A 25,597-nucleotide genomic window follows, 5' to 3' on the forward strand; every position below is an offset into this window, starting at 1 on the left:
CGCTGTTGATCGGGCTATTCGCCGTGCCGGACGTCCGCAAGCTCGTGTTCAAGCAGGCGCTCAAGCGCGCCCTCAAGCGCGCCCTCAAGCACGCCCTGTAGCGCGAATCTCCGAAATAAGTCAGGCATCGCAGCGCGACGCCAGCCTCTACAGACGACCCTTCTTTTCTCCTTCTTCCCGTCGTCGCAGAATACATTGATAGCCCTTGTACGCTCAGATCTCAGGCTTGCTCAAATCTGATAGTCTTCTCTATTTACTTATGCAAAGCGGTCTTCTGAAGCGCGATTATCGGCTTTACCCAATTCTCGGGCTCGGCGCACACATACCTGTTTTGGCCGATACATCCAAACTCTTGCTGCGTTTGTAGGTAGGGACCTGGCGCACAAATAGCATGTATCAGTGCAGATTCAGGCAATCTTGTCATGAATCTTCACTTCATTGACGTTCAATGTGTTCCTCGACCGGTCTTTGAGTGAAAGCGAAGAAGGGAACAGAACGAAACTAGGCGAACGGGATCTAGTGCCTAAATAATGCTGCCACATGATAGTCAAGACTTTTCTTCTTGTCAAAAGATTTCCAGCACCCGTCAAGACTGGTCATGGGCTTCTTTCAACTTCTCTGCGTCGACATTGTGTCTTTCTCCTTCCTGTCCGACTCTTTGCCCTTCTCTCGAGACGTTCTTGTTCATGTTCATGGTGCTCCTGTTCAGGCTGTACTTGTTCATGGTGTTCCTGTTTAGGCTGTACTTGTTCATGGCGTTCTTTGTCATGAGGTTGTGGAACCCAATCCTTGTCAAGACGTTCTTGTTCACGCCTCTCGCGTCTTCGGCGTACTATAGTCGCGAGATACTCGCGGTACTTCTTTATTTCCACGTAGTACCCTGGAACTTTCGTCCGACCCCTCATGCGATGCCTTTTTCTGCAGGCGAAGTAGTTGTCCCATCGGTCCATTTCGGTCTTGTCCCAAGGTTGGAGGATTTTTAGGCACATCTCGATCTCTGCATTGGTACTATCCTCTCTCGGATTGATTTCTTTGATACTGTCAATCGCCTTTTTTATCTTTGATCGCCGATATTCATATTGTTTTTCGGTGAGTTTATGCTCCTGCGGGATTCCTGGGTCTTCTGCCATGAGCTTGTAAACCGTAATGCCGCCCCTCTTCTTCTTTTTCTTCTTACTGCTCTTCAAGCCCGAACAGGATTCCTCCACAAACCGAGTGATGTGCTCAAAGTTCTCTTTGGCTTTACGACAACCGCGAAGGCCCTTCCCCTTTTGTGAGGCCCTCCGACTTTCTTGTGCGCCGGAAATCCCCATGGGAGAGGAAGGCGGAGAACAGTCGGACGAAGAAGAAGAAGACGAAGAAGAAGCGGTTGAGGACGGGCCCGATGATGAAGGCTGATTGGACTTGAAATCTTGGTCTAACATCTTATTTTTTATTTCCCCTACAATAGTCGTAGGGGTCCTTTTCCTCCTCGTCCCCCAGCCTTCAGAACCGCTGCCTCCAATGCCCGGAAGTAGCTTTTGAAGTTTTCCCTCTCCTTCGGGCTTCTCTTCTTCCATCTCGTGCTCGAAATAGCGATCTGAGGGTGACTCGTGATTTAATGCGCTGCTGGCCGGATGGGCAAGATGCAAAGGAGGAAGATCGTCACTGTTGCGGTCCGCGCGCTTGCAAAGCTGGCCAAGGTGATCGTTGGCGAGTTGCTGGTCATGTTGGGGAGCAGCCGTAGTCGTAGCGAGACCTATCATAGACAGGAAGAACAGCGATGTCAGCAAAGCTGCTGGCGCGACGATTCTCCTCATCTTTTTCCCTCCTTACTGCGTAGGACGTGGAACGTTCTGCGCACGTGGGGGTTGGTGAGCACGTAACAGTGCGGTCAAGCTCTTGTGACAAGCCAAGCAGCCCTTTTATACCTAGTAACCCCCCCCCCCTTTCCCAGTTCGGGGCCGAAAGAGGATTGGTAGGAGCAAGATGCGTCTTGCCCATGGGCATCGTGCTTGTAACTCGCTCGTGGGAAAGCCGCGAGCAGTGGATTGGTGCACAATAGAGTGGAAACGCTTTCATCGTTGTGTTGAGGTGCTTTGAGCTTTTTCTCGAGCACAGCATTCTTGACTGAACTCGGTGGCAAACTCCACTTCCTTTCCTTGTTTTGAGATGTGATGTAGAGGAGGTACGTACTGCTGCCTCGTCTCTGCTCCTTCCCTGTATTGCGCTCGCGCACTGCACACTCATTGCACTGCCGCACGGAGCGCTCGGCGCTCGGAGCTCTTCGGTGTTACCTCTGTTTTTGTTACTCACGACAACAGTGATGTTTCAGCCCAATACCGCCATTGCAACGGGGCGGTGCGCGGAATCACGAAGTGACAGCCAAGGGTATCACGGCAACTTGCAAGTTTACTATATTTACCTCTACGAGGACTGTTTGTCAGCGATGTACAGTACAGTACAGTATCTCAATCAGTTGACGGCACCTTCTTCCATTGATGAAAAAACAGGAAAGACTAAACAGGCTTAATGACGCACGAGTTCCGAGCCTGTCTCAGGAGAGCTTACAGCACGGCGTGGTTTTTGCTTCCCAGAGGGAGGGAGGGTAGGGGAGAGTTGCCCCTCTACTGGCCATTGACTCTTCGCAAACCTCTTACATCGACGAACTTGCATCCGTCTCTCCGTGCCGCTCTCGAGCCAATGATCTCTGCCGCTTTCGAAGAGCTCTCCACCGCTTTCGGTTCCTAAACAGTTCATCCTTTGCTTCGTATCCTCCAAGCTGTTTAATGCACCTTTCGATGATGTCCACGTACCAGGCTGTACGCTCTATACAATGGAACAAAGTGCAGCCGCTCTTTGTGGACTTTCGGGCCTCTATGAATCCCTTCCACCATTCTGTGTCTTTCCGTCTCCACAATCCGAACCTTGATCGGCTTCCCACTTCTTCATTCGCCACTGTTTTCTGAGCCCCTTTAGCTGCCCGCTCAAGCCTTCGTTGCGCGTTTTTCAATGTTCCATATTCGAGGTCATATCTTTGTGGCAACGGGGTGGCAGGTTTCGACTTGCTGCTTCTCTTCCCTTCATACCCCTGCGGGGCTCGATGAGAAGAAGTGCCATCTGATTGCAGGTGTAGCTTGTCGGCAGCAATGTATCGACGAGGACGGCGAGCGTCTACGGTTGATCGGTTGAGATCGCGAGCATGTTCTGCTTCGCGATATTTCGGGCGATGAAAGCTTTTATGATCCGCGATCGGCAGGTCGTCTTGCTGTGATGGTGCTGGTGATATAGAAGGGGCAGACGGCCGAGAAGGGAAAGATTTGTACTCGTCGAGGGAGGGCTTCCTGCTCTGTATACCTGCGTTGGTCTTTCTCCGCTTTTGCGGCTGACTTCTGCTGGGACCTGCTGCGAGGCTTACAGGAGCCCGAGTGTTGGATATGCCCTCAGACGAAGCGTCGTCTTCATCGGAAGGGCGAAACAAGGACACGGGAGGGGTATTTCCTTTGATGCATTCCATTGGATCTGTAAAATCCTTCCCGTACTTGCCGATCCCATCTTTGGCTTGTAAAGCCGCCATTCTCGTGGGCGGCATCATACTTGGCTTTTGGTATGATGTGTTAAGCGGAGACGTTGGACCTGGCGGAGATTCTGGAGCCAGCGGTGACATCAGGTCCAACTCGGAGCTCATGCAGTACGGGTTTGTACAGTCGCTTTGCGTTGACGACAGTTCAGCTTTCGTGTACCAACGACTCCTTTCCCTCCTTCCCCACTTCAGGTCGTCAAAACAGCGGACGTGTAAACGAAACAGGTCTCCCTTCCGGACAAGCTCTTTCAGCTCTTCCCATTTCTTCAGCTGTCGGTGCCGGAGAGAGTCTTGAGGGGAAAAGCTGGACATCAATGAACTGCTGGCAGAGTGGCCAGGATGCGAAGGCAACCAATTATCGCTATTTGCAGTGTGGCCTGTATAAGATGACAACGATACGTCGCTGCTCGCATCTTCGCTTGAACTGTGTGGAGCCCAGTCCTGGTCGCTGCTTCCTGCGCGCTTGAAGAGCTGGTAAAGGCGGTCATTGCTTTCCTCGCTTTGTCTTTTGATTGGGAGAACCGTAGTCGAGGCTGCGGAAGTTGTCGTGGACAGCAAAAAAAGCGATGCCAGCATGGCCACCAAGACAGCGAAGCCTTCCATCTTCATTTGGCCAACTCTGAGTTGTGGGAGCTATTGAGCAGATGAAGGAGAACAAGACAGACCTTTTATAAACAACCATCATATCTTTCGCGCAAAGATTTGATCAATGCCGCGATAGGAAACGTTCGTCCAAATTCACCCAATTCCACTCTCTCAGGCCTTTCCGAAACGAAGCCGCGAGGGGAGTGAGATAGACCGAGAAGACCCCTTTTTGTTACTCCAGCCAAGTCAAGCGGGCAAGGAAAGGCGCCAGAGCACTTTGAACTTGTTGGGAGCCCTCGCCGGCTACAGAAGGAGGGCGCATACAGCCAGCCCCATCGTTTCCCACTCTGCGCCATGCTGTGCAGCTCTCATGTAGTTTTTTGTCACTTTCCCGCCGAGCGGGGCCACGGAGGTGCTTGAGCTGACCAATACCGTGTCTTTTCGTGGCTCATTACTCGCACCAATTCGTCGCACGGTCAAAATTTCAGCCCACTGTACCCGCGCAATGGCAGCGGCGCGCGAAAGCCTCAGAACGGCGGGGGAAGCGGCAACATCATGTGGAGCCATCTGGGTGTGCCAGGAAGCAATGTGGGTATTCGTTCTGCTCAGAAGGGGTGCGATAGCTCTGTCACCTCGAATGGCGATGTGGCCGATCTTGCTGCAAGAGCGACGACCATTCGACGTAGTGGCGCGCAAAGTAGAAAGTGATCTGTGTATGATTGTGACAGTCAGTGACAGTCAGCGGACGAAAGCCCGCGCGCGCGCTTAGACTCGTACCAACCTGGGGCAGCAAGTTGGAATAGGGGCTCGCTGCAGCCTTGCAGTCTTATTTCCTGATCTGATCCTTCCAAAAATTTACATCCCCGCGCCAAAGTGTTTCAGGGGCTCGAGCGCCTGCCCTTGTCCTTTGCCGCTCTTGTACGGTACGAGCCAAGAAGGAGCCGAGAGGCCGGCCGGCCGGCCTGTCTGTCTGCTTGCCTGCCTGCTTGCCTGCCTGCTGGGCTTTGTCTGGGCTTGCTTGGCTGGAACGTGTCTTTTCCGGATCACTGTAGCAGCAAGGCGAATATTTCCGGAATACATACACAAGAGGAAGAGAGAGAAAAGGAAAAGAAAAGGGGTCAGCCTCGTCCGCACATAACATAAAAAGGGGTAGGCCAAGCCATCACTCCCTCTGCATCACTCTCCCATCACTCCCCCTCATTTTTACGACCTTGACGACTTCTGGTTCTGACGACATTACGACCCCCACAACATCGATACCACGACCAGCATACAAGATCAACAACGACGAAAAGCACACAGTCTAGACACAATGGTTCTCAACATCAAGAAGAGCATCAAGAGGGTGACGTCGCCCAAGGCGAAGCGCGAAAAGGTCGACGAGGCGGCCGCCCCTGCGGTCGAGGCCGAGGCCACCGCTGAGCCCGCTGCTGAAGAGGCCAAGGTCGAGGAGACTAAGGCTGAGGAGACCAAGGTTGAGGAGGCCGCCGTTGAGGAGCCTGCTGCTGCCGAGGCGCCCGCTGCCGTCGAGCCCGAGGCTGTCGAAGAAGAGACCGCCAAAGAAGAGACCGTCGAGGAGAAGGCTGTCGAGGAGGAATCCGCCGAGCCCGAGACCGCCAAGGAGGAGGAGGTCGCCGCTGCCGCCGCTGTGACCGAAGAGGAGAAGACGGAAGAGAAGGAGGCCGACGACGTGCACATCCAGCCCATCAGCGACGAGGACAAGGCCAAGAAGGCCGAGGCCGAGGCAACGCTGGCTGCGCTCCAGAAGGAGGCCGCTGCTGCCCGTGAGGCTGCCGATGTCGCCCGCAAGGCCGCCGACGCTGCCCGTGACGCCGAGGTCGCCGCTGCTGAGGCTGAAGCCAAGTGAGTGATTTGCCGTGGAGGAGAGACAATCTAATAGGAGATTCATCGCTAAATGCGCGCCTTTCACTCTCTTGCCCCAGGGCCACGATTGCTGCTGCCAACGCCGAGGCCGAGGCGGGCGTCGCGGCGGCCAAAACAGAGGATAGCGTCGACCGCGACGCCGTGCAGAGCGAAGTCGTCGCCAAGGAGCTCGCCCGCCAGCGCGCAGAGGGCCTCAAGGTCAAGGCCGAGGCAGCAGCCAAGGCAGCCAAGGAGCTGGCCGAGCGACGCAGCCAGGACGCCGTCAAGGCTGCCGAGGCCGAGTACGAGGCCGAGATGGCGGCCTTTACGAGCGTGCTCGAGGCGCGCCGAGCCAAGAAGATTGCGGCTGCGCAGCACGAGAAGCTCAAGAACGTGACGCAGGCCAGCGTGGCGCGGCGCAAGAATGTGGCCAAGATCGAGACGGAGCTGACAAAGGCCGAGAAGCAGGCGGCTGAGAAGCGCATGGCGGCTGAGCGCCAGGCTTGGAAGGAGCGCCAGGCGGCCGAGGACAAGGCCCACAAGGCCTTTGCTGCTGCCCAGAAGCTGGCGCACAAGGAGCGCGAAAAGGCCGAGAAGAAGGCCGAGGCCGAGCGGGCCCAGGCGGTCAAGGAGGCCGACACCAAGAAGCAGGCTGCTTTCACCGAGATCGAGGCCGAGCGCAAGGCGGCTCACCTCGACGAGGAGGCAAAGGAGCGCGTTGCCAACGCCGAAGCGGCCGGCAGTGGCGAGGTCGCCCTGCCCGTCGAGAAGAAGAAGTGGTTCTTTGGCATCTTTGTGAGTCGTGTGCAGTCGCTTTCGCTCCCCTGAGCAATGTCAGGTGCATTACTGACGCATCCTTGCTTGCAGGCCAAGACCAACGGTGCCGCCCCAGCCGCCATTGCCGAGGAGGAAGAGGCTGCCCCCGAGGCTGCCCCCACGGCCGCCCCTGCCGCTGTCGCAGCTGCTTAGATCAGTCTCGCTCTCCCCCGATCTTAAGACACAAGAGATATACCCCCACCCTTGCAGTGTCCCTACATCTGAACGTGCTCTCCAAAGTCCGTCTCTGTTCCACCGAGCCTTGCTGTGCCAGGCTCTATTCATATTGTCCCCCCTCAATCGATGCAACCCTGCTGTTTCCTCCTTGGCTTTCCATTCACCGTCGGACCCGCTTGACGCTGGCCCGGTTGCCGATAGGCTTCTCCACACGCAGGAAAATACACAAGAGAGAAGAAGCGTGCCCCACTCCAATATTCCCAATATTCGACGCGGGGCGGCCCCCAGGGTCAAGTGATCTCTGCTTGGTGCTGCACACGACACCACTGTATAAAGAGACGCCCTCCTCTGCGTCGATTACCGCTTCTCTGGAATCTCCCTGTGCCACGTTTCCGAAGCAGCCATGTCGATGCGATCACTTATTATCAAGGAGCCTTACAAGGTGAGGAAGCAGAACAGCACGGAGGGGACCCAAAGAGAGGTTGACATTGGCCCATGTCCTTGCTCGCACAGGTCGCCGTCGAGGACCGCCCAATCCCCAAGGTCAAAGACGAGGGGGACGTCGTCGTCAAGAACAAGCTCACGGCCCTGTGCGGCTCCGACTTGCACATCTGTGAGCCATCGCCCTGCTGGCTGCTACCTCCTCCTCCTCTTCCCTCTGGCTGACGTTGGGACCAAAAGATCACGGCCACCAGCCAGTGCCCCACTACGACTTCATCCTGGGCCACGAGTTTGTCGGTGAGGTGCATGAGGTTGGACCAGGCGTGAAGAACTTCAAGAAAGGCGACCTCGTCGTCAGCCCCTTTACCATCTCTTGGTAAGTCCCCGATCAAAGACGCTTCTGGCGTAGCAGTCAAGTGGCCCGATGCTGCAGAGAGCTGACCCGTGCGTCTGTCGCTCCAGCGGAAGCTGCTTCTTCTGCGACAAGGGCCAGACGTCGCGCTGCGAGAAGTCAAAGGTCTTTGGGTCCGTGGTCCTCGATGGCGCTCAGGCAGAGTACGTCCTAGTGCCCTTGGCCGGTGAGTTGTGGCCTTGTGAGCTCTTCAGAAAGGCCGGCCGCTCACGCGCAGTCCTCAGACACGACCCTCTACCACGTTCCCACGGGCTTGCCTCCGGAGGTCGGCGTGCTCATGGCTGATGTGAGTATTTTGTTCTTCTTCTCGGCTGTTGCTTCCAAGTGGCTCACAATTCAACAGATCTTTCCCACGGGCTTCTTCGTCGCACGCAACGCCTACAACCTCCTCAACGAGCACGAGCGGGACGACGTGACGGCCGTCATCATTGGCTGCGGTCCCGTTGGGCTCTGTGCTGTGACGGCTGCGACGCACTTTTTCAAGAATGTCTACGCCGTCGACCAGGTTGCCGATCGACTTGCTGAGGCCAAGAAACACGGCGCCAAGGAAGCCTTCCACCTGACTGACGACGACGTCGTTCAGAAGATCAAGGATGTGACCGGTGGGCGAGGCGCTGACGTCGTGTGCGAGGTCGTCGGTGTCGAACCAGCGCTGCACCTCGCCGTGAACCTCATCCGCAACTGGGGCGTCATCTCTTCGTGCGGTATTCACACCCAGCCCGTCACGCTCAAGGGTCTGGACCTCTACAGTGAGTCTGTCTCCCGCTCTTTCTCTTACAATCCCTGACAGTCCTCTGTGCTTCCCAGACAAGAACATCAGGTTCCAGTTTGGACGTTGCCCCGTCAGGGCCCTCTTCAAGCCTGCGCTCGAGATCCTCACGCAGCACGCCGAGCTGTTCAAGAGCTTCATTCAGCACACCGTCTCGATCGAAGAGGCGCCAAAGTACTACGACCTGTTCGACAAGCGCAAGGTCCGCAAGACTGTCTTCAAATTTGACTGATGGATCCATCCCCCATCTTGTCTATATGATGTGAAGTCACGAATGAATTGAAAATGAGTGCCCTTAGCAATGACGAATCGTGACACGATTTTTCGCCTGTTTTACACGTGATTTCGGGTTCTGACGGATCATCAGAGAGGAGAGGGGAGAGAACAAACCACGAGCGTCGGATTAGAATCGCCAGAGAGGGAGAGAGAGAGGCGACTAGTCGGCGATTCTTCTGTTTTCGTGTGTCACTCCCCTCATCAACGTTCTCGACTTGACTGACAATGTCGGCGCGTTTCCTCGTCAACGGAGCCAGGTCGGCGGCGCTCGCTCGACCGGCGCTTGTGAAGCCGACGATGGCACGCAGCCTTGCGACGACCGTGGGCCGGAGCGTGAGTGTGCCCATCCGGTCTTCTTCTCTCGGTAGAAGAGCAGGGAAGAAAAAAGAGGCAGAAAGGAGAAAGGTCGGCGAAGAGAAAAGAAAGAGCAAGAAGAAGCAAAGGGGGTGGTTGGACAGCGTCATGATTGGGAGGAAAAGCTACGGAGAAGGGAGGGCCGAAGAGGGGCAGAAGAAGGCTTTCGGAAGGAAGATGAAAAGGATAGCAGACTGACAGCATAGCTCCCACAGCCTATCACGCAGACCACGACGCTGTCCAACGGTCTCACGGTCGCTACCGAGTCGCACCCATCGGCCCAGACCGCCACTGTTGGCGCCTGGATCGACGCTGGCTCGCGCGCCGAGACGGACAAGACCAACGGCACGGCCCACTTCCTCGAGCACATGGCCTTCAAGGGTGAGTTCATTCTCGTCTCCTGTTCCGTTGGCCACTTCAACGCAATGCTGACGGCTGCTTCATGAAAGGCACGGGCAAGCGATCGCAGCACAGCCTCGAGGTCGAAGTGGAGAACATGGGCGCGCACCTCAACGCCTACACATCTCGCGAGCAGACCGTCTACTACGCCAAGTCGTTCCGCAAGGACGTCGGCAAGTCTGTCGACATCATCTCGGACATCCTCCAGAACTCCAAGCTGGAGAGCGGCGCGATTGAAAGGGAAAGGGATGTCATTCTCCGCGAGCAGGAGGAGGTCGACAAGCAGACGGAGGAGGTCGTCTTTGACCATCTCCACTCGATTGCCTTCCAGGGTGAGTGTTCCTCCCACAGATCTTGGGTATTTCGGGGCTGACGTTTGTGCTACCCACGCAGGACAAGCCCTCGGACGCACGATCCTCGGCCCCAAGGAGAACATCCTCTCGATCAAGAGGGATGACCTGGCCGCATACATCCAGAAGAACTACACAGCCGATCGCATGGTTCTTGTGGGCACCGGCGGTGTCGAGCACGACGAGCTCGTCAAGCTGGCTGAGAAGCACTTTTCGTCGCTGCCCGTCTCGTCGAACCCGATTCCGTTGGGACAGCAGTCGTCGACGCCGACCAAGTTCGTCGGCAGCGAGGTGCGGATCCGCGATGACACGCAGCCGACGTGCAACCTGGCCATGGCCGTCGAGGGTGTCAGCTGGCGCTCGCCCGACTACTTTGCCATGCTCGTCCTCCAGAGCATCATGGGCAACTGGGACCGGTCGCTGGGCTCGAGCCCGCTGCTGAGCTCGCGGCTGAGCCACATCATCAGCTCCAACAACCTGGCCAACAGCTTCATGCACTTTAGCACCAGCTACTCGGACACGGGCCTGTGGGGCATCTACCTCGTGACGGAGAACCTCAACAACCTGGACGACGTCTGCCACTTTGTCCTGCGCGAGTGGCAGCGCATGTCGACGGCGCCCACCGAGGGCGAGGTCGAGAGGGCAAAGAGCCAGCTGAAGGCCTCGCTCCTCCTCGGCCTCGATGGAAGCACGGCCATTGCCGAGGACATTGGTCGCCAGCTCGTCACGGCCGGCAAGCGCTTCTCCCCCCAGGAGATCGAGACGGCCATCGAGGCCGTCACTCCCAACGAGATCCAGCGTGTGGCCCAAAAGTACCTCTGGGACGCCGACCTGGCTATTGCTGCGACGGGAAGGGTCGAGGGTCTCCTTAGCTACGACCGTATCCGGTACGTTGACTGTCTATACACATTTTGAGAGTCTACCAAAATTTGCTGACATGACCTTCTCTACCTCCTCTGCAGCGCCGACATGTCGAGCATGGTCTTCTAGAGGGACAGCCCAAATGTCGTAGAGTAGCAGTGGAAGGAAAGAAGAAATAACACCTATTCACTTCTCTATCGCTTGTCTGATAATGGTTCTCCTTGTCTGAAGTCCTGTCTGCCCTGCTCTCTCCTTCATGTCACCTTTTGTTCCCCATGAACACTGAGCGTCGTTCTTCGCACGTGGCAGGGAACATCTTACTACTCCCAGGAACAGGGCCGTCGATTCCGCCAGCCACTTCGGGAGCGCAAATTTAAAAAGGGCAAGGGGGCCTCGGTGGGGCCGTATTCAGTAGAATCAAGGAACTACAAGGTCGAAGCACTACACTACTACTCCAGCTGAGCTTGGACAAGAAAAGAGACAGGCAAATGCAACGCGACGGTCTAGCCATTGGGTAAACTTGGGGGGGCTTTTGTCCTTTATTTTTGTCCTGTCCGTCGCGTGGACAAAACCGGTGCACAGGCAGAAGACGAACAGGGCTGAGCTGATGGGTCCACTGCATCGGCCACACAACGCCGGGTCATCCCCCTTCCTGTTCCTGTTCCTGCACGACCACAGCTAGTATCTCACGTCGATACTCGACTTGTGACCTGACCTGAAGCCTTCGTCTCCTCCTGGCCAAACGGGCTGGTTGCCATTAGACAGCAAGTCGACGAGCGAGAGACAGAGCAGGCAGAGGCAGGTCAAGCCCGACTTAAATCGCAGTCGCCATGGGTCTCCTTACTGGCGGGATTCCCCGCAAAGATAATGGCCAGATCGACTTGTGAGTTGCTGTGCTGCATTGTTGAAGTGACATCCCCACTCACTCAATTAAACCACAGCACGCCACGTCGACACCATGGCTGGACGTTCTTTATCATGATCCTCGGCTTCCTGTTGCCACCCCTGGCCGTGGCCGCGCGCTTTGGCTTCGGCCGCGACTTTTGCATCAATGTCGTCCTCACGCTCATGGGCTACATTCCCGGCCACGGCCATAACTTCTTCATCCAGAACATTCGCAACAACGACAACAAGGCGCGCACGCCCAAGTGGGCCAAGCGCTACGGCCTCGTCGATGACTACGCAGCCAAGAAGCAGCAGAAGAAGCGCCAATGGGTCGGCCGCTACAACGATCAGGCCCCGCAGCGGAACCAATACGACGAGAACGGGCAGGTGTTCACGTACGACCACGACCACCGCTTCGAAGACGGCGACAGGCAGCGGGTGCCCGCAAGGCGAAGCAGCAGTGGTAGCGGCGAGCAGGAGCAATTCTACGGCGCGGGTGAGCGGAGACGAACCAACGACGACGACGGCTACTCGATCCGGAGTGGACGGCAGTCCAAGAACAGCAGCACCGACGTCCTCCCCGGCGCAGGCGAGGCCGAGCGGAGGCGGGCCAAGTCCAAGAGCCGCACGCGCGGCTTCCTCGGCCGCAACAAGAGCGGCAAGGCGGACCGGCACGTCAAGTCGACGCAGGTCATGGGCGACGAGCTCGACGGCTACGACCCCAGCCTGGACAGCTTCGAGAGGCGCAGCGGCCCAGGTCACGCCTACGGCGACAGCCTCGACGGTCCAGAGGACGCAGACATGACTGTGGGCAAGCGCCTACGCAACCAGCCCACGTCCTCTTCTGCCGCGGCTGGTGGACGCGAGTACGAACACCACGATGCAAAGGCGTTGCCTGCCGCACCCGTCGTCGACATCATGAACGACAACCACGAATTCTGATGCTGATGGCACATTCTTCTTTCTTTTTTCCTTTCTCTATCCGCTTCTGCTTTCTCCCCCTACATGTAATTTACAGTCGTTTTTCCCTTGTCTCTCTCTCCTTTGTGTCAATGGCTTATCTCATTGCTACCCTCGTCCTTTTGTCAAGATGGCTCGCACCACGCCCGCACTCTCCCTCAGTCTCTCGCGCCGCTCGAAGGTGTCTCTCGCCTCGTCGCTCAACATCTCGCACCGCCGCTCGACGCTTTCGGCCTTGCTGCCGTCCGACACATCGAGACCGGCAAGGCCGTTGCGGCTGCTGAACCGCAGCGCGCCATCGATGCTCTCGAGCACCCGTTCGAGGCTCTCCTGCACGGCTTCACAGCTCGCGCCGTGTCCTGGCCCCAGTGCTCCGTTGCTTCAATCAAATCAGTCAGCTCAGCTCCATTCGTCTTCCAATGAGGAGACAGGATTGCTCACTACTGTGCCAAAAAGGCCTGGCCAGCCATCTCGAGCTGGGTGAGAAGCTGCTGGAATGTGCGCGTCGAGGCGATCAGGCCCTCGTATGGGTCTTCTCCTCCCGCGGCGGGTCCAGTCGACGAGGCGCCACCTCCCACTCCCGCCGCCGCCGCTGCTGCTGCTGCTGGTGTTGATCCCGAGGCCGACGCGCCGAGCTGGGTCCGCGACTGGCGGGGCGGAGGCGCCATGCCGCCCGCCGCTGCAACGAGCGACGCAAAAGCCGCAGGGCTGTTGGTGTGCGTCGGAGGCCCGAGCATCGAGAGCGACGAGAGCGACGAGCTCGACGGCGAGCGGCCCACGCCGCCCGACGTCCCCGGCGCAGCGGGCGACTTGGCCGTGGATGCCTCCCTCGAGCTCACAAAGCGCGAGCCCTGTTGGGCCGACGAGGGAAAGGGCGAGGAGGACATCCCCTCTTTCTTCTTCCTCTCCTTTTCCTTTCCTTTGGGGGATGATGTCGGTTGCAGAGACTGAAAGGAAAATTGTAGCGACGCCCTTGCGCGCGCTCGACGGTGATATTTGGAAAAAGTGTCCCGTGCGAAGCAGAGAGGTGGGCCTTGTGTCCGTAGCTACTGCTCGCTATAGCGCAGCGTCGACGGCGCTTTCAAGAACGACGAAGCCATCAGAGGGGTGACCAACCAACATCGAGACACCAAGACACAGAACGATACACCATGTCGAGCAAGAAGGCCCGCGGAAGCGCGATGGCAGCAGCAGCAGCAGCAGCAGCAAGGATGGATACTCCCTTAGTGGGACACGGTGGCAGCAGTCAGGCCAGGTAAATACCACCACCTCTTCTTCAATCTGTCTGAGCAGCAATAGAAGCTCAGTAACAACATCTCCAGGTCTGAAGGAGACGAAGGCAGCAAGAGCGATGGAACTCTTGAAGGAGACGCTAGGCGTGAGTCCACCTCCTTAAGGCCCAAATAGAGGTCTGTATGCGTCTGTCTCGTAATTTACCGTTCACTACTGCCCGTCGTCTTCTCGGACCAAAGATGTGGCCGAGATGAGAATGGAGCTTCATAGGATTGCTCTGGGTAGTGTGTATGAGTCTATGCTCGAAAAGCGGCACGCTCAGGTGAAGATGATCCGCTCAGAGGAAGCAAGCGAGCTGTGAGTGTGGTGACCGTGAGGCTGGATGGAGAGACTGCTCCACAGGTTGACGGGGTGAGAGGGACAATAGTTCCAAGGCCTACAACGAATTCAGAAAGAAAGACGAGAGCATCGTCAAGGCCATCAGGGAGGAGTGGCAGCGTGTGGCAGAGTGCGCGAGCGCTGTGAGTCACTTATTCCCTGCCAGCCCAGCCGCCGAGACAAGAGGTTGAGATGCAGCCGGCAGATCCACCATGCTCAGACAGAACAGGGCAGCGACCACCTCCTTAAGAAGCAGATCGAGAAGCTCAACAAGGACGAGGCAGACCTCGAGTCTAGCGTTCAAGGTGCATAAGCCGGTCCTCATTTGGTGCCGCATATTGCTCATCTCCTGGTGCCGGGTCTCCACAGAGCTGACCACCGCCATGGACGAGATCAAGAACAGGTCGCAGTTGTAGAGGAACGTATTGTAGATTACCAGCCTAGAAACCCCAACCCCGACCCGAAGCGAAAGAACATGCGATGTCCCTACCTATTTCGAGAGAGAGAAAGAAGAAACCTAGGGGATGCGGCCCTTTATTCTTCGCCGCCGTGGAGACGGTGGCCTTCTTTTGAGTTCAAGAACGCGTTTCGCTTCGATCCCCAGCTGTAGATGCCGTATCCTGCAAAGTTGTGCACGACACAATGTGAGCACGTCTAAGCAGGAGAACAAAGAGAAGGAAAACGAGACCCACCGATGGCAAAGGGAATGGCAAAGTAGGGAGCCTGGGCCACGATCCTCTTGTATCCGTAGAATGCATAATTCCGGAAGGCACCGTGCATGGCGTTTTGCTGGAACGGCGAGACGGCTGTCAAGCATCTCAAGGTGTCAGCATGATTGCCCCACCGAGGAGAGAGGAAAGACGTAGAATCAACGCACTGTACGAAGTGATGCCCTTTTGCTTGGGACCACCCATGCTGCCCCACCAGCCCATGTACTTGCTGCCCGTGGGCATGCCACTCTGAAGCGGTTGCGTGGACCTCATCTCTGGACGAGTGTTGCGCGGCGAGAACCAAAACGAGGAAGGAAAGAGGTGAGGAAAGGTGGACAGCTTCGGCCGGGCGACTGCCAATCGGAAAGAGTCGTTAACAAATGGCGCACGTGTCTCGCCACACGTGATAGCGCCCAAGTTGGAATTTTTAAAAATTTCGAAAGTTGAGCTACCCTCGTAGAGGCCTCAAGACGTTCGTCAGAAGAAGAAGACGGCGACGACGACGACGACAGGGACGGAGAAGGCACTATGGCAAAGATTAAGAAGAGAGGACAGTCGGGCGCGGCCAAGAACTACGTCACGCGGAGTCAAGCGCTGAAGCGGCTGCAGATCACCCTTGCCGACTTCCGACGGTTGTGCATCCTCAAGGGCATCTTCCCCCGCCAGCCGCGCAACTCCAAGAAGGCCAACAAGGGCTCTTCAGCCCCCACATCATTCTACTACGCCAAGGACATCGCCTACCTGGCCCATGAGCCTGTCCTTGGAAAGCTGCGTGAGCACAAGAGCTTTGCCAAGAAGCTCAGCAGGGCTGTCGGTCGGCGCGAGTGGGCGCTGGCGCAGAACCTCAAGGAAAACGAGCCGGTATACAGGCTGGACCACATCATCAAGCAGCGGTACCCCACCTTTGACGACTCGCTCAGGGACCTTGATGACTCGTTGTCGCTCCTCACGCTCTTTGCCAATCTACCCTCGCAAAAGTCGGTCAAGGCGGACACAGTAGAGCGCTGCTCGAGGCTCTGCGCCCAGTGGCAGCTCTACGTCATTCGTTCTCGGTGCCTGCAGAAGGTCTTTCTCAGCATCAAGGGTGTCTATTTCCAGGCAGAGGTCCGCGGACAGACGATCACTTGGCTCGTCCCATATCTCTTCACCCAATACATTCCCGCCGACGTCGACTTCCGCATCATGTCGACGTTCCTCGAGCTGTACCAGACGCTGCTCGGCTTCGTCCTCTACAAGCTCTACACCGATATGAACCTCGTCTACCCACCACACTTTGACGAGAGCCAGGACGAGCAGGCAGCAGGTTTCGGAGCATTACGGCTGACAGAGGCTGGCAAGGCTGCGCTCGATGGGCTCGGCGGCGAAGGGCAGGGAGGCGCAAAGGGAAGGCTTACGAACGGCGCGGCCGCGGCAGGAGCAAAGAAAGTCTCGGCAAGAGAAGTGCGCGAGCAGATTCAGGCTATCGCGAAGTCAGCGCCGGCACAGGATGATCAGGAGGTGGGGCAGGACGAGGAAGAGGAGAGGGAAGCGGCCGCACAGGTGCAAGCGCAAGGACAGGAGGAGCCAGACGAAGACTTCACCGAGCAGCCGTCTAAGAGTGTCGATCAGGCCTCTGCTGGACCGTCGCTCACCACCCTCGCCCAGCTCGACTCATCATCGTCGAACAGCGTGCAAAATACCCTCTTTGCGCCCTACTACTTTTACATCTCGCGCGAATGCCCCCGCGGCATGCTCGAGTTTGTGCTCCGGTGCTTTGGCGCTTCGTCGGCCCAGATTGGCTGGGACTCGCTCAGCGGCGGCGCTGGCTCTGCCTTTGACGAGTCTGACGAGCGCATCACGCACCACATCGTCGACCGGCCGCCTCATGCCCGATTCACGCGCGAGCACGGCGGCAAGCGGGCCTACGTGCAGCCGCAATGGGTCGTCGACTGCGTCAATGCAAAGAAGCTCCTGGCGACGGGGCCCTACGAGCCGGGCAAGACGCTGCCCCCGCACCTCAGTCCGTTTGTCGACAACGAGGCCGTGAAGCGGAGGGGTGGCTACGTGCCCGCCGAGGCGAGGGAGGTGCAGGAGAGCATGCAGGAGGACGAGGAGCAGGGCGAGTCTGCAGACGAGGACGACGACGAGGAGGAGGAGGAGGAAGGAGCAGATAGGCAAGCAGCAGACGAAGAGGAGAACCCGATGTTGTCTGCCCTCCTGGCGGACCCGACCAATACGGAGCTGCTTTCGGCGGCCGAGCTCGAGGCGGAGCAGGCTGGCGGCGAAGACGCCCTTGGCGCACTGCATCGCGCGCACGAGGCCGCGTTGAAACGGGCCGGGCACGGCAAGAAGACGTCTTCTACGGCCAAGAAGGGCGCCGAGGACGCCGACGAGGAGGAAGCAAAGAAGATGGCAAAGATGCTCATGAGCAACAAGCAGCGCAAGCTCTACAACAAGGTCAGCCTCGGGGCTGGCCGACGAGGCGAGGAGAGGGAGAGGCTCGAACGCAAGAAGATGGCGTTGCAAAAGGACAAGGCCAAGGCCACCAAGAAGAAGGTCTGAGGAGTGGTGGATTGTCACATTAATGTCACTACCTGTTATATTGAGATTGCTCTGTTTGTGTGAAGGGTGGAAGGAGGGAAGGGTGTATTGATGAGACCGGCTCGAAGCCTAGGGGTTGGGTCCGTTGCCCAGGTTGACGTTCTCGAGGTGCTCCGTCGAGGTCGCAGAGCGCCTTTTGCCGATGCCGTCAGCTGATGCAAGAGGGGTTTGAAGAGAGGTGAGACTCACAGCATCATGTCCCACGCAAAGCACTGCAATGAGGAAATCGTCGGGACAGTGCGCAAAGTAGGAAACGCTGAAAGTGAGCCACACTCACGACGACAATAGACTCTAACACGGTCAAAAGGACGCTGCTGTCATGACTGCAGCCGTGGTGGCCACAGGGAGAGTGTGACTCACATGCTCAGGCATGCCATAGGGCGTGACTGCGTCCTTGCTCGCACTGAACTTCTCTCGCGGTTGGATCGGCGCGGCCGTAGGCGTCGAAAAGCGTGCTGCAAACTTCTCTGGCGTTTCTTGGCCTGCGGCTGCGCCTGCCCGGTTGATGAGTCCGCCGCCGCCATTTGTAAGGCGCTGCTGTGCAAAAGTCCAGCCAGGGAAATTGGTCCACACCGGTAACTCCTCCTTTCTGCTGTCTCCCCTCGTCAGCGGCGAGAGGGGACTCGGAAAGGCACCTGGCATGCTGCCGCCCCTCTCGATCTTGCGCTCCGTCCACCTGACTTCCCGCGGCCTCTGGCTGAGATCCCACCCCCTCGTGGGTCCATCGTACCGCCTGAGTCCGACGGGGACGTACGCCTGCCTGTATGCGTCCTCCAACCGAACTCGATCGCGCAAGCCCTGACCATGGCCAAAGTCCTCCTCGGCCGCCTCGGCACGCCTTTTGCGCTCATCAAGCTCGCGCGCATCATAGGGCCCGAGCGGGACAGCAGCTTGCAGGCGGCGCTGGGCGTGAGTCAGCTTGTCGTAAGCCTTGCGTGCGGTGCGTGACGAGGCCTTCTCGCGCTCGAGTTCGGACGCCACGGGCCCAGGCTGTCTCGGACGTGCTGAAGCGGCGATGGATCCAAGGTGGCGTGCGTAGCTGTCTGCCCATGCTCGAGGCGGTGGGGCTGCTGTCACAGATGGATATGCAGCAAAAGAAGCTGGCAAAGACGGCAGGAAGTGAGGCATGGTGGGCATCGGCACAGGCTCTGCAGAATGTCATTCTCCTTAGCTTTACCGTCTCTCAAACCACACTCTCATCCTAGCAGAAGACACACCTTGCGCATACACGGCATCACTTTGCCAGCCTGAGAAAAGAAAGGAGCACTTCATTAACACCTTTCTATGCACATGAATGAGGAAGCTACAAGATCCACATACCATTCGAAGCCATCATCACCGGGGTAGGTGGGAAATGAGGCTGACCAGCCTCAGCCCAGGAATTCTGCAGCATCGCTGGGTCAGGAGCATATTCAGAGCTGAAATTTGGTGTTGCGGCGCTGAAGTCGTGTGGCTGGAAGGGGGGCCATCCGTGCATTTGCAGCTCCTCATCGACCGATTGGTCAAGCTGTGCGTTCCACTCGCGCTCTTGCGAAGACTTTGGAAAAACGGGAGCATCTTGAGAATTCTGGGGAGGACTGTTGTGCTCACGACGAGTGTCAGCGACTTGCGCGGGCAGTGGCTCCTGGCTCTGATAGGAAGGAGAGGTAATGAAGCTGGGAAGCGGGGGAAGAGGAGCCGGAGAGTAGTAGCTGAACGGGATTGGTGGCGACAGGTAGGGCGCATAGGAGAACTGGGGTGACAGTGGCAAGGAAGGTGAGGCCTGGGAGTAGAAATGTTGAGGAAATGTCGGGATAGGCATCGGCATGTACATCTGTGGCAGCGGAGGTGGGGCCATTTGTACCGCAAAAGGAGGAAGGTGTGACGGTGCTTGCGGCTGAGGCATGGGTACTGGACCTCGTGCTGGACCATAGGTGCTTCTGAAGCCGCCCTTGACCGTGGTTGCATCGTCTTCGTCTTCGCCTGCTCCTCTGTCTCCCATCGACTGCATCTGTTCCTGTCCCTCTTCCCCGTTCTCAACGACTGATTCTGCCACGGAAGAGGATGAAGCACCCATGATTTTCTTGAGTGTGTCCTTTAGCATACCGCTAAGCTGGGCAGGCTCGATCCTCTCCCAGCTTGACCGTGGAATCGTCGAGAGCAGCTCGCGGACGATCATTCTGGAGGTGAACCGTATGCGGTCCGTTTGCGTCGCGTTGGGCGGCAGCACCAGGTCGGTGCTCCAGAGCGAGGAGCTGACTGCGGACGAAGACGCATACGTCGAAGAGGGCAGCTCGTATCCGCGTTGGTGGTTCGGCATGATGACCGATGGTGGCCACTGCCATGCAGGAATGGGCATCTCGACGACCTTGCCCGGAAGCACCGTTGATGGCATCGAGACGGGCGTTGCGCCCATCTGCCACGCTGCCGCCTCACGCTCGGCCATGCTGAGGTCGGGTACCGGCATGGGGATGTGAGGTGCGATTAGGTGCTCCTTGTGGCCTGACGGTCGAGGCGGTCTGTCCTCCTCTCGGTCCTTTCGGTCCGCTGCCTGGTTCGTGGGAAGCACAGGCACTGGCTCTGCTATTCGCGTGGGTGCCGGCGATGAGGTTGGCAGATCAGGGGCGGGCATCTTGAGTGGCATGTATGAGACTCCTGGCCTTGTTGGGCTCTGCTGGGGCCCTTTCTTCGCCTCTCCTGCCACTTCTTGAGATAGCTCTTTGTTTTCTTCGATAGGAAGCTCAGGCACTGGCATCGGAGGGGCCAGCTTGATCTCGGGCACCGGCATCAGAGGAGGCGGCTTCATTTCGGGCACCGGCATCGAAGGAGGCTCTTTGTGTTCCGGCACTGGCATCCCAGTCGGGCGGCTGACTTCAGGAATTGGCATCGAAGGGCCCTGCCTGATCTCAGGAATCGGCATCGAGGGAGGCGGCACTGGCTCAGTGACGGGCACGGTGGGCACGGGCATCGCTGGGCCGCCAGTCGTGTCGGGGAGTGGCAGCATGGGTGTGGGCATTTGTGGTCCCACCACCGCCGCCGCCGCTGCTGTTGCTGCTGCTGCTGCTGCTGCTGCTACAGTTGCTGGCTGTGTCGTGGGGACTGGGAATTGTGGTATGGGCTCAGGTATGTGCGGCGTGGGCATGGCCAAGCTTGCGCCAACCAGTGGCTGGGGCATGGCAATCGCTGGATCAGGACCGCGAGCGTCGGCCAGTGCTGGCGAGCCAGTTGTTGCTGCTTCGAGCGACTCGCTGGTCGAGTTTGGCTTCCTCAATGCCGGTGCTGCAATTGATGCCGTCATCGCACTCGACTCCAGCGGTGCTTTCTTAGACTTGTCCTCTTTTCGCTTGTTGTGGCGGTCACCAGACTGCGGCTGCTGCTTCTTTGTCTCGGCCGCGTTTTCATCGAGGCGATTGCCACCGCCGAGCCCAAGCTCGAGCAAGTCGCTCGCCAGTTGCGACTCCACGTTGGCAGAAGACGGCCCTTCGCTCGGGTGCGGCAAAAAAGCCAGCCCCTGTCCGTGTCCGTGCCCGTGACCATGACCTTGTCCGACGTTTGCTGGAAGTGTCGGCGAGGACTTCGGAGTGCTGAGCATCTTCGTCTGCAACTGCTCTTGCATTGCGGTGACGACGGGCGAATCGACATAGTTGTAGCCCTTGTACGGATCCTTTGCCTCCTCTTTGTTCTTCTGCTCAGCCGATGATGAAGAAACATCCGAGACGCTCTCGACTGTCGTCGCCTTTGGCTTGTGGCGCTGGGCCATTTTGACTGTGATGCTGCTACTGCTGCTGCTGTTTGAGTCGAGCGAGGGACTGCGCTTGTTGTCGTCGCTGCTGCCGCCGCTGCGTCGCCAGGCCTCAGCGACAGCGAGCGAGGCGGTGCTGGGAGTAGTGCGCGCTGATGGGGAGAGCTCGAGGGTGTGCAACGGGAGTAGAGGAGTCAAGGGGAACGCTGCTATTTCTACACTCTCCTCAGCAGGCGGCGATCGACGACGGCGAGGCGACATGTAGGAGTCAAAACGGGCGACAAGGGAGAAGAAAAGAGGGCCTTGGTTGAATGTGGCGCACAGAGACACAGAAAAAGACAAGGAGAACCCCCGGCCATGGGGTCATTGCACCGCCCGCGCGCGCGCTCTCTCGCTCAGCTACTCGGGGCCCACTACTTCATTCAGCGCTCGCTACACCGTTCAGCCCAGCCAGGCTCCAGGGATCGAGACGGAAGCCCGCGTTCCCCTCGTCGGGCCACTGAGTCCGCTCACTCAGAAAGGAGAGAGAGACAAGCAATAACAGAAAAAGGGAAGGGGAGCAGGAATATTCATTAAATCACAGCGCATGCAGAGAATGGCGCGCTCAGGCACACTCCTCGTCGGGGTAGACGGCCACCTTGGCACCGTGACCGGGCCGAATATAGCCTCGGTTGAATGTGGCCGATCCAAAGTAGGGAAAGGCGACTGTGAAGAGAAGAGATCAGTCAGCGGTGAAGGAGACACAGAGGGGGAGACGGAGACAACGCACCGTGGCCAGCCTCGTCGACGCAGATTGCGCCACCCACGCCGCCCAGGTGGCCCATCTCGTCGATGGCGTGGCGTCCAGCCTGGTCGATGTCCTCGCCCAGGAAGCGCATGCGATGAACAAGGAGCGAGGCGAAGCTGGAGCGCAGAAAGTAGTCGCCCGTGCCCGTGCCCGACAAGGCCACGCCCTTGAAACCACTTGGCCGGGCCGCGGCGTCCATCGATGTCGATGGTGCCCTTGCAGGCGAGGGCTGCCTCGTCTGTTTCTCTTGCTGCTGCTGGGGAGCCACTTCGAAGTCGCTGTCGTCATCGTCGCCTGTGGCTCCCACGCCGCAGAGCCAGCTGAGGGAAGGAAAAGAGAAGCCCCTGCTCTTTTTGCTGGTGCCGTCGGCCTCTTTTGGGCTTTTCTTTGCTGCATCGTGCCGAATGATGCGCGACCGTCCGCTGTCCTGGTGCCAGTACTCGGCCCAGAAGCCGGCACCGGGCGTGGGCGTGTCGCCGATGCGGCCAGGCAGCTTGTTGGTGATGCCGCCCGTGGACGTGGCACAGGCGAGGTTGCCGTCGGCGTCGAGGGCGACGGCGCCCACGGTGCCCGTCGGTCGCCAGTCGAGCGGCCCTCTTTGCTCTTGTGCGACCTCAGCTGGGGCCTGGCCAGCAGCAGCAGCAGCAGCAGCGTCGCGCCTCGTCAGCGTCGACCCTGGCTGACCACCGTGCCAGTCAAAGGTCCACAGACCCTCCATGCCCAGGTCGCCGCGGACATCGTCGTCGATGGAGTTGCGGCCGCTGGGTGTCATGACGATGCTGTCGCCATCGCCGTCGCCGTCGCTGCTGCTGCTGCTCCTCGACCGCCCCTCTTCTTTCTCGTCGTCAGTGGCCCTGCTGGAAGAAAAGACGAGCGAAGGCGTGGCATTCGACCGTGCCTCGAGGGAGCCGTACGAGGGAGGTTCGTCGAGTGCCGTCGTGCCCTCGGACAGGTCCGACGTCGACCGGCTCGCGCCGTCGCACCGGCCCGGGTCGACTTCATCAGGCAGGCCGAGTTCGCGGCAGTGCTCCAGCCAGCGCTCGCGGGTGTAGTAGTAGCTCGAGTCGACCCTGTCGCAGCCTGCGCTCCAGCCAATCTCCTCGGCGGTGCGCCCGCTCAGGATGACGTGCGGGTTCTTGCTTGCGCTCTGCAGCAGCGCCTTGGCCAGCAAGATGGGATTCCGCGTGTTGCGGACGAGGATCGCAGAGGCGCACCGCCGGTTGCGCTGTGCATCGGCCTGCCCCGCGACGAGAGGTGACAGCCGCGGCGGCGGCGGCTGGGCGACCATGACCGACGCCTCGAGCTCGTTGAAGCCAGCCTTGTTGAAGACGGCGCCGTGTCCGCTGTTGAACAGCGCATCGTCCTCCATCGACGCCACGGCCGCGCAGGCGGCGTCGAGTGCCGACCCACCCGCCTCGAGAATGGCATTACCCTGGGCGAGCGACCGGCGGAGCGCTGCTCGGTAGGCCTCTTCCTGCTCCTTGGGGATGTTGGGCTTCGCCGCGGGTCCTGCTCCTCCGTGGATCGCCAGCGTGGGCCGGTGGCTGCCCTTCCTGGCACCCTCAAGCGAGAGCTTGGGCAGCCGTTCGTTCGTCGTGACAATCATCGTCCTCTGCCTCTTCTCGTCCTACCCGGAACGGTCGCCTCTATCAGCTCGTCTCTAGCTATGCCTTATTGGAAAGCTGGCTGTGCCGTACACAAAGGAAGCGCGGCGCAGGCACAGGAATTCATTCGCACGGACTCTTGCTCAGCTTTTTTTTGTTTGCAATCAGGAAAGCTCCACGCGAGCGCGACCTGCAAATCGCAGGATAGATTCCATGTGGCCTTTCTGGGCCTCCATCGCCAATTGACAAGTCAGAGTCGCGCAACTGGTGCAGCTGTCGAGTAGTAGCAGCATTAGCAGCATCAGCAGCAGAAAAAGAGAGAGCATGTACGCGGGACCTTCGTCGTCGGGCAACCCGCTGTCGCCATCTTACCAGTCGTCGTCGCTGTACGAGGATGAGGAGCATCCGTGGGGCGCACCGCCGTCAAACACCAATTCATCGAGTGATAATGCCACGAACCCAGGCCCTGGCCACGGGGCCAACAGCAGTAGCAACACAAGCAACAACGCATTTGCAGGCTCCTCTTCGGCAGCAGCAATAGACGAGACCCCATCTTCGCTCTATGGCGATCCGGCCTCGGCGGGCTTCGCGGCCGACCCCTTTGTCGCGTCACCCTTTGCAAGACAACCCTCGTACTCTGGAGCCACGCACCCCAACTCCAACTCAACATCGGCAGGCTCAGCATACGGAGGGAACGGCTATCGCAATGGAAGCAACAACAGCGCAGACATGCAAGCGGAGAGCAGAGGTTATCGAGGAGGGCCAGGGGGAGCATCGGCAGGAGCAGGCGCAGGAGCAGGGTTCGGTGGAGCCGAAGCATCATGGGAAGGCTCGTCGCCGCCACCGCCGGCGCCCGACAAGCCCGCAGCGGGGCCGCCATCGTCTGGCTTCGCACCGCGGCCCTTCCAGTCGCACAACCCTTCGTCGATCATGGGCGACCAGTCGTCCGCGGGCATGCTCCCCGGCGGGCAGGGCCAGGCGCCCGCCCAAATCGCACCCGGCTATCCCATGCCACAGTCGTATGCAAGCGCTTACTCGCCCTTTGCAAGGGTCGAGAGCCTGAACACACGCAAGGAGAACGTGGAGGAGATGTACGGCGTGCCTGAAAACTTCCTCGAGGTCGAGGTTCGCAACGCCATGACCCATGGTGCGTCCCCTTCTTCCCCTCCACTGACCTGGCGGCTGATTCATCCTTTTCCCCTCGGCAGGCTATGGGCGCAAGATGTACACCGATTACGAGATCGTGACCAGGGTGAGATAAGCAGCCTTTGAATTGTTTACACACTTGCTCATGTCAAGGGACCCCGACAGACAAACATCCCGGCCTTTCGGGTGCGCTATTCGTCCGTGCGACGGCGCTACTCGGACTTTGAGTACTTTCGCGACATCCTCGAGCGAGAGTCGACGAGGGTCAACATTCCCCCGCTGCCAGGAAAGGTCTTTACCAATCGCTTCACCGACGAGGTCATTGAATCCCGGCGAGAAGGGCTTGAGAGGTTCCTGCAGATTGTCGCAGGCCACCCGCTCTTGCAAGTGCGTTTCTTCTTTCATGGCTGCCTCCTCGCTCCTCTCCTTTGCCTCTGCTGACGTTTCTCTCACGCACCACAGACCGGAAGCAAGGTCCTGTGTGCCTTCTTGCAAGATCCCGGCTTTGACCGCAACTCATGGATGTAGTAGTGTGAACCAGAATTCATACCGTTAACTTCAATCGCCATGGTTATCAGTCTATAGTGAGGCGGACAACAGGGCGATTGGGCACGCGAAACTCAAACCAAAACACGTGGCTGCAACTTTCCGGATTGGAGGCAGGGGGGCCGGGTGGCAAAATACAGGCTCCCTTCGACATGCAACGACAGTCTCCTAGCTATCTAATG

At 58.5% G+C, this 25,597-nt stretch overlaps 12 protein-coding genes across 12 annotated transcripts; 7 read left to right on the top strand and 5 right to left on the bottom strand.

The window, feature by feature from the left end:
* Positions 1–586: 586 nt before the first annotated feature.
* Positions 587–1,832, bottom strand: FA10DRAFT_295472 (hypothetical protein; the record flags this gene model as incomplete). Its single annotated transcript, XM_025524473.1, has 3 exons — positions 1,446–1,832; positions 888–1,403; positions 587–832 (listed from the first exon to the last, which is right to left on the bottom strand). Exons 1-3 carry the CDS (start codon positions 1,797–1,799, stop codon positions 587–589), a joined length of 1,116 nt encoding a protein of 371 aa, XP_025376854.1. The 5' UTR covers positions 1,800–1,832.
* Positions 1,833–4,404: 2,572 nt separating this feature from the next.
* On the bottom strand, positions 4,405–4,843 carry FA10DRAFT_150552 (hypothetical protein). Its single transcript, XM_025518095.1, has one exon. The coding sequence runs from the start codon at positions 4,712–4,714 to the stop codon at positions 4,451–4,453; it is 264 nt and encodes an 87-aa protein (XP_025376855.1). The 5' UTR covers positions 4,715–4,843; the 3' UTR covers positions 4,405–4,450.
* A 187-nt stretch (positions 4,844–5,030) lies between these two features.
* FA10DRAFT_302969 (hypothetical protein) lies at positions 5,031–7,043 on the top strand. The gene is made up of 3 exons (XM_025525190.1): positions 5,031–6,010; positions 6,091–6,805; positions 6,878–7,043. The coding sequence occupies exons 1-3, from the start codon at positions 5,460–5,462 to the stop codon at positions 6,977–6,979; spliced, it is 1,368 nt and encodes a 455-aa protein (XP_025376856.1). The 5' UTR covers positions 5,031–5,459; the 3' UTR covers positions 6,980–7,043.
* A 211-nt stretch (positions 7,044–7,254) lies between these two features.
* Positions 7,255–8,944, top strand: FA10DRAFT_243221 (GroES-like protein). The gene is made up of 7 exons (XM_025519305.1): positions 7,255–7,445; positions 7,517–7,616; positions 7,685–7,820; positions 7,907–8,022; positions 8,081–8,142; positions 8,200–8,605; positions 8,664–8,944. The coding sequence occupies exons 1-7, from the start codon at positions 7,407–7,409 to the stop codon at positions 8,855–8,857; spliced, it is 1,053 nt and encodes a 350-aa protein (XP_025376857.1). The 5' UTR covers positions 7,255–7,406; the 3' UTR covers positions 8,858–8,944.
* A 141-nt stretch (positions 8,945–9,085) lies between these two features.
* Positions 9,086–11,005, top strand: FA10DRAFT_268181 (putative MAS1-mitochondrial processing peptidase beta chain precursor). The gene is made up of 5 exons (XM_025522222.1): positions 9,086–9,234; positions 9,471–9,636; positions 9,705–9,986; positions 10,048–10,891; positions 10,967–11,005. The coding sequence occupies exons 1-5, from the start codon at positions 9,127–9,129 to the stop codon at positions 10,992–10,994; spliced, it is 1,428 nt and encodes a 475-aa protein (XP_025376858.1). The 5' UTR covers positions 9,086–9,126; the 3' UTR covers positions 10,995–11,005.
* A 287-nt stretch (positions 11,006–11,292) lies between these two features.
* On the top strand, positions 11,293–12,830 carry FA10DRAFT_268183 (hypothetical protein). Its single transcript, XM_025522223.1, has 2 exons — positions 11,293–11,748; positions 11,807–12,830. Exons 1-2 carry the CDS (start codon positions 11,696–11,698, stop codon positions 12,690–12,692), a joined length of 939 nt encoding a protein of 312 aa, XP_025376859.1. The 5' UTR covers positions 11,293–11,695; the 3' UTR covers positions 12,693–12,830.
* Positions 12,699–13,670, top strand: FA10DRAFT_268184 (hypothetical protein). Its single transcript, XM_025522224.1, has 2 exons — positions 12,699–13,089; positions 13,152–13,670. The coding sequence occupies exons 1-2, from the start codon at positions 12,841–12,843 to the stop codon at positions 13,659–13,661; spliced, it is 759 nt and encodes a 252-aa protein (XP_025376860.1). The 5' UTR covers positions 12,699–12,840; the 3' UTR covers positions 13,662–13,670.
* Positions 13,671–14,855: 1,185 nt separating this feature from the next.
* Positions 14,856–15,304, bottom strand: FA10DRAFT_287522 (putative ubiquinol-cytochrome c reductase complex 11 kda protein; the record flags this gene model as incomplete). The annotated part of the gene is made up of 3 exons (XM_025524144.1): positions 14,856–14,941; positions 15,014–15,127; positions 15,199–15,304. The coding sequence occupies 3 exons, from the start codon at positions 15,302–15,304 to the stop codon at positions 14,856–14,858; spliced, it is 306 nt and encodes a 101-aa protein (XP_025376861.1).
* A 193-nt stretch (positions 15,305–15,497) lies between these two features.
* On the top strand, positions 15,498–17,618 carry FA10DRAFT_268186 (hypothetical protein). The gene has a single exon (XM_025522225.1). The coding sequence runs from the start codon at positions 15,560–15,562 to the stop codon at positions 17,570–17,572; it is 2,013 nt and encodes a 670-aa protein (XP_025376862.1). The 5' UTR covers positions 15,498–15,559; the 3' UTR covers positions 17,573–17,618.
* Positions 17,619–17,665: 47 nt separating this feature from the next.
* FA10DRAFT_268187 (hypothetical protein) lies at positions 17,666–21,646 on the bottom strand. Its single transcript, XM_025522226.1, has 4 exons — positions 18,932–21,646; positions 18,829–18,858; positions 17,801–18,759; positions 17,666–17,744 (listed from the first exon to the last, which is right to left on the bottom strand). The coding sequence occupies exons 1-3, from the start codon at positions 21,591–21,593 to the stop codon at positions 17,912–17,914; spliced, it is 3,540 nt and encodes a 1,179-aa protein (XP_025376863.1). The 5' UTR covers positions 21,594–21,646; the 3' UTR covers positions 17,666–17,744; positions 17,801–17,911.
* Positions 21,647–21,882: 236 nt separating this feature from the next.
* On the bottom strand, positions 21,883–23,765 carry FA10DRAFT_268188 (N-terminal nucleophile aminohydrolase). Its single transcript, XM_025522227.1, has 2 exons — positions 22,102–23,765; positions 21,883–22,037 (listed from the first exon to the last, which is right to left on the bottom strand). The coding sequence occupies exons 1-2, from the start codon at positions 23,723–23,725 to the stop codon at positions 21,937–21,939; spliced, it is 1,725 nt and encodes a 574-aa protein (XP_025376864.1). The 5' UTR covers positions 23,726–23,765; the 3' UTR covers positions 21,883–21,936.
* Positions 23,766–24,731: 966 nt separating this feature from the next.
* On the top strand, positions 24,732–25,397 carry FA10DRAFT_232062 (PX-domain-containing protein; the record flags this gene model as incomplete). Its single annotated transcript, XM_025518887.1, has 4 exons — positions 24,732–24,870; positions 24,932–24,975; positions 25,035–25,256; positions 25,332–25,397. The coding sequence occupies 4 exons, from the start codon at positions 24,732–24,734 to the stop codon at positions 25,395–25,397; spliced, it is 471 nt and encodes a 156-aa protein (XP_025376865.1).
* Positions 25,398–25,597: the final 200 nt, after the last annotated feature.

This window comes from Acaromyces ingoldii (genome assembly GCF_003144295.1).
Source record: "Acaromyces ingoldii strain MCA 4198 unplaced genomic scaffold FA10scaffold_4, whole genome shotgun sequence".
Lineage (NCBI taxonomy): Eukaryota > Fungi > Basidiomycota > Exobasidiomycetes > Exobasidiales > Cryptobasidiaceae > Acaromyces > Acaromyces ingoldii.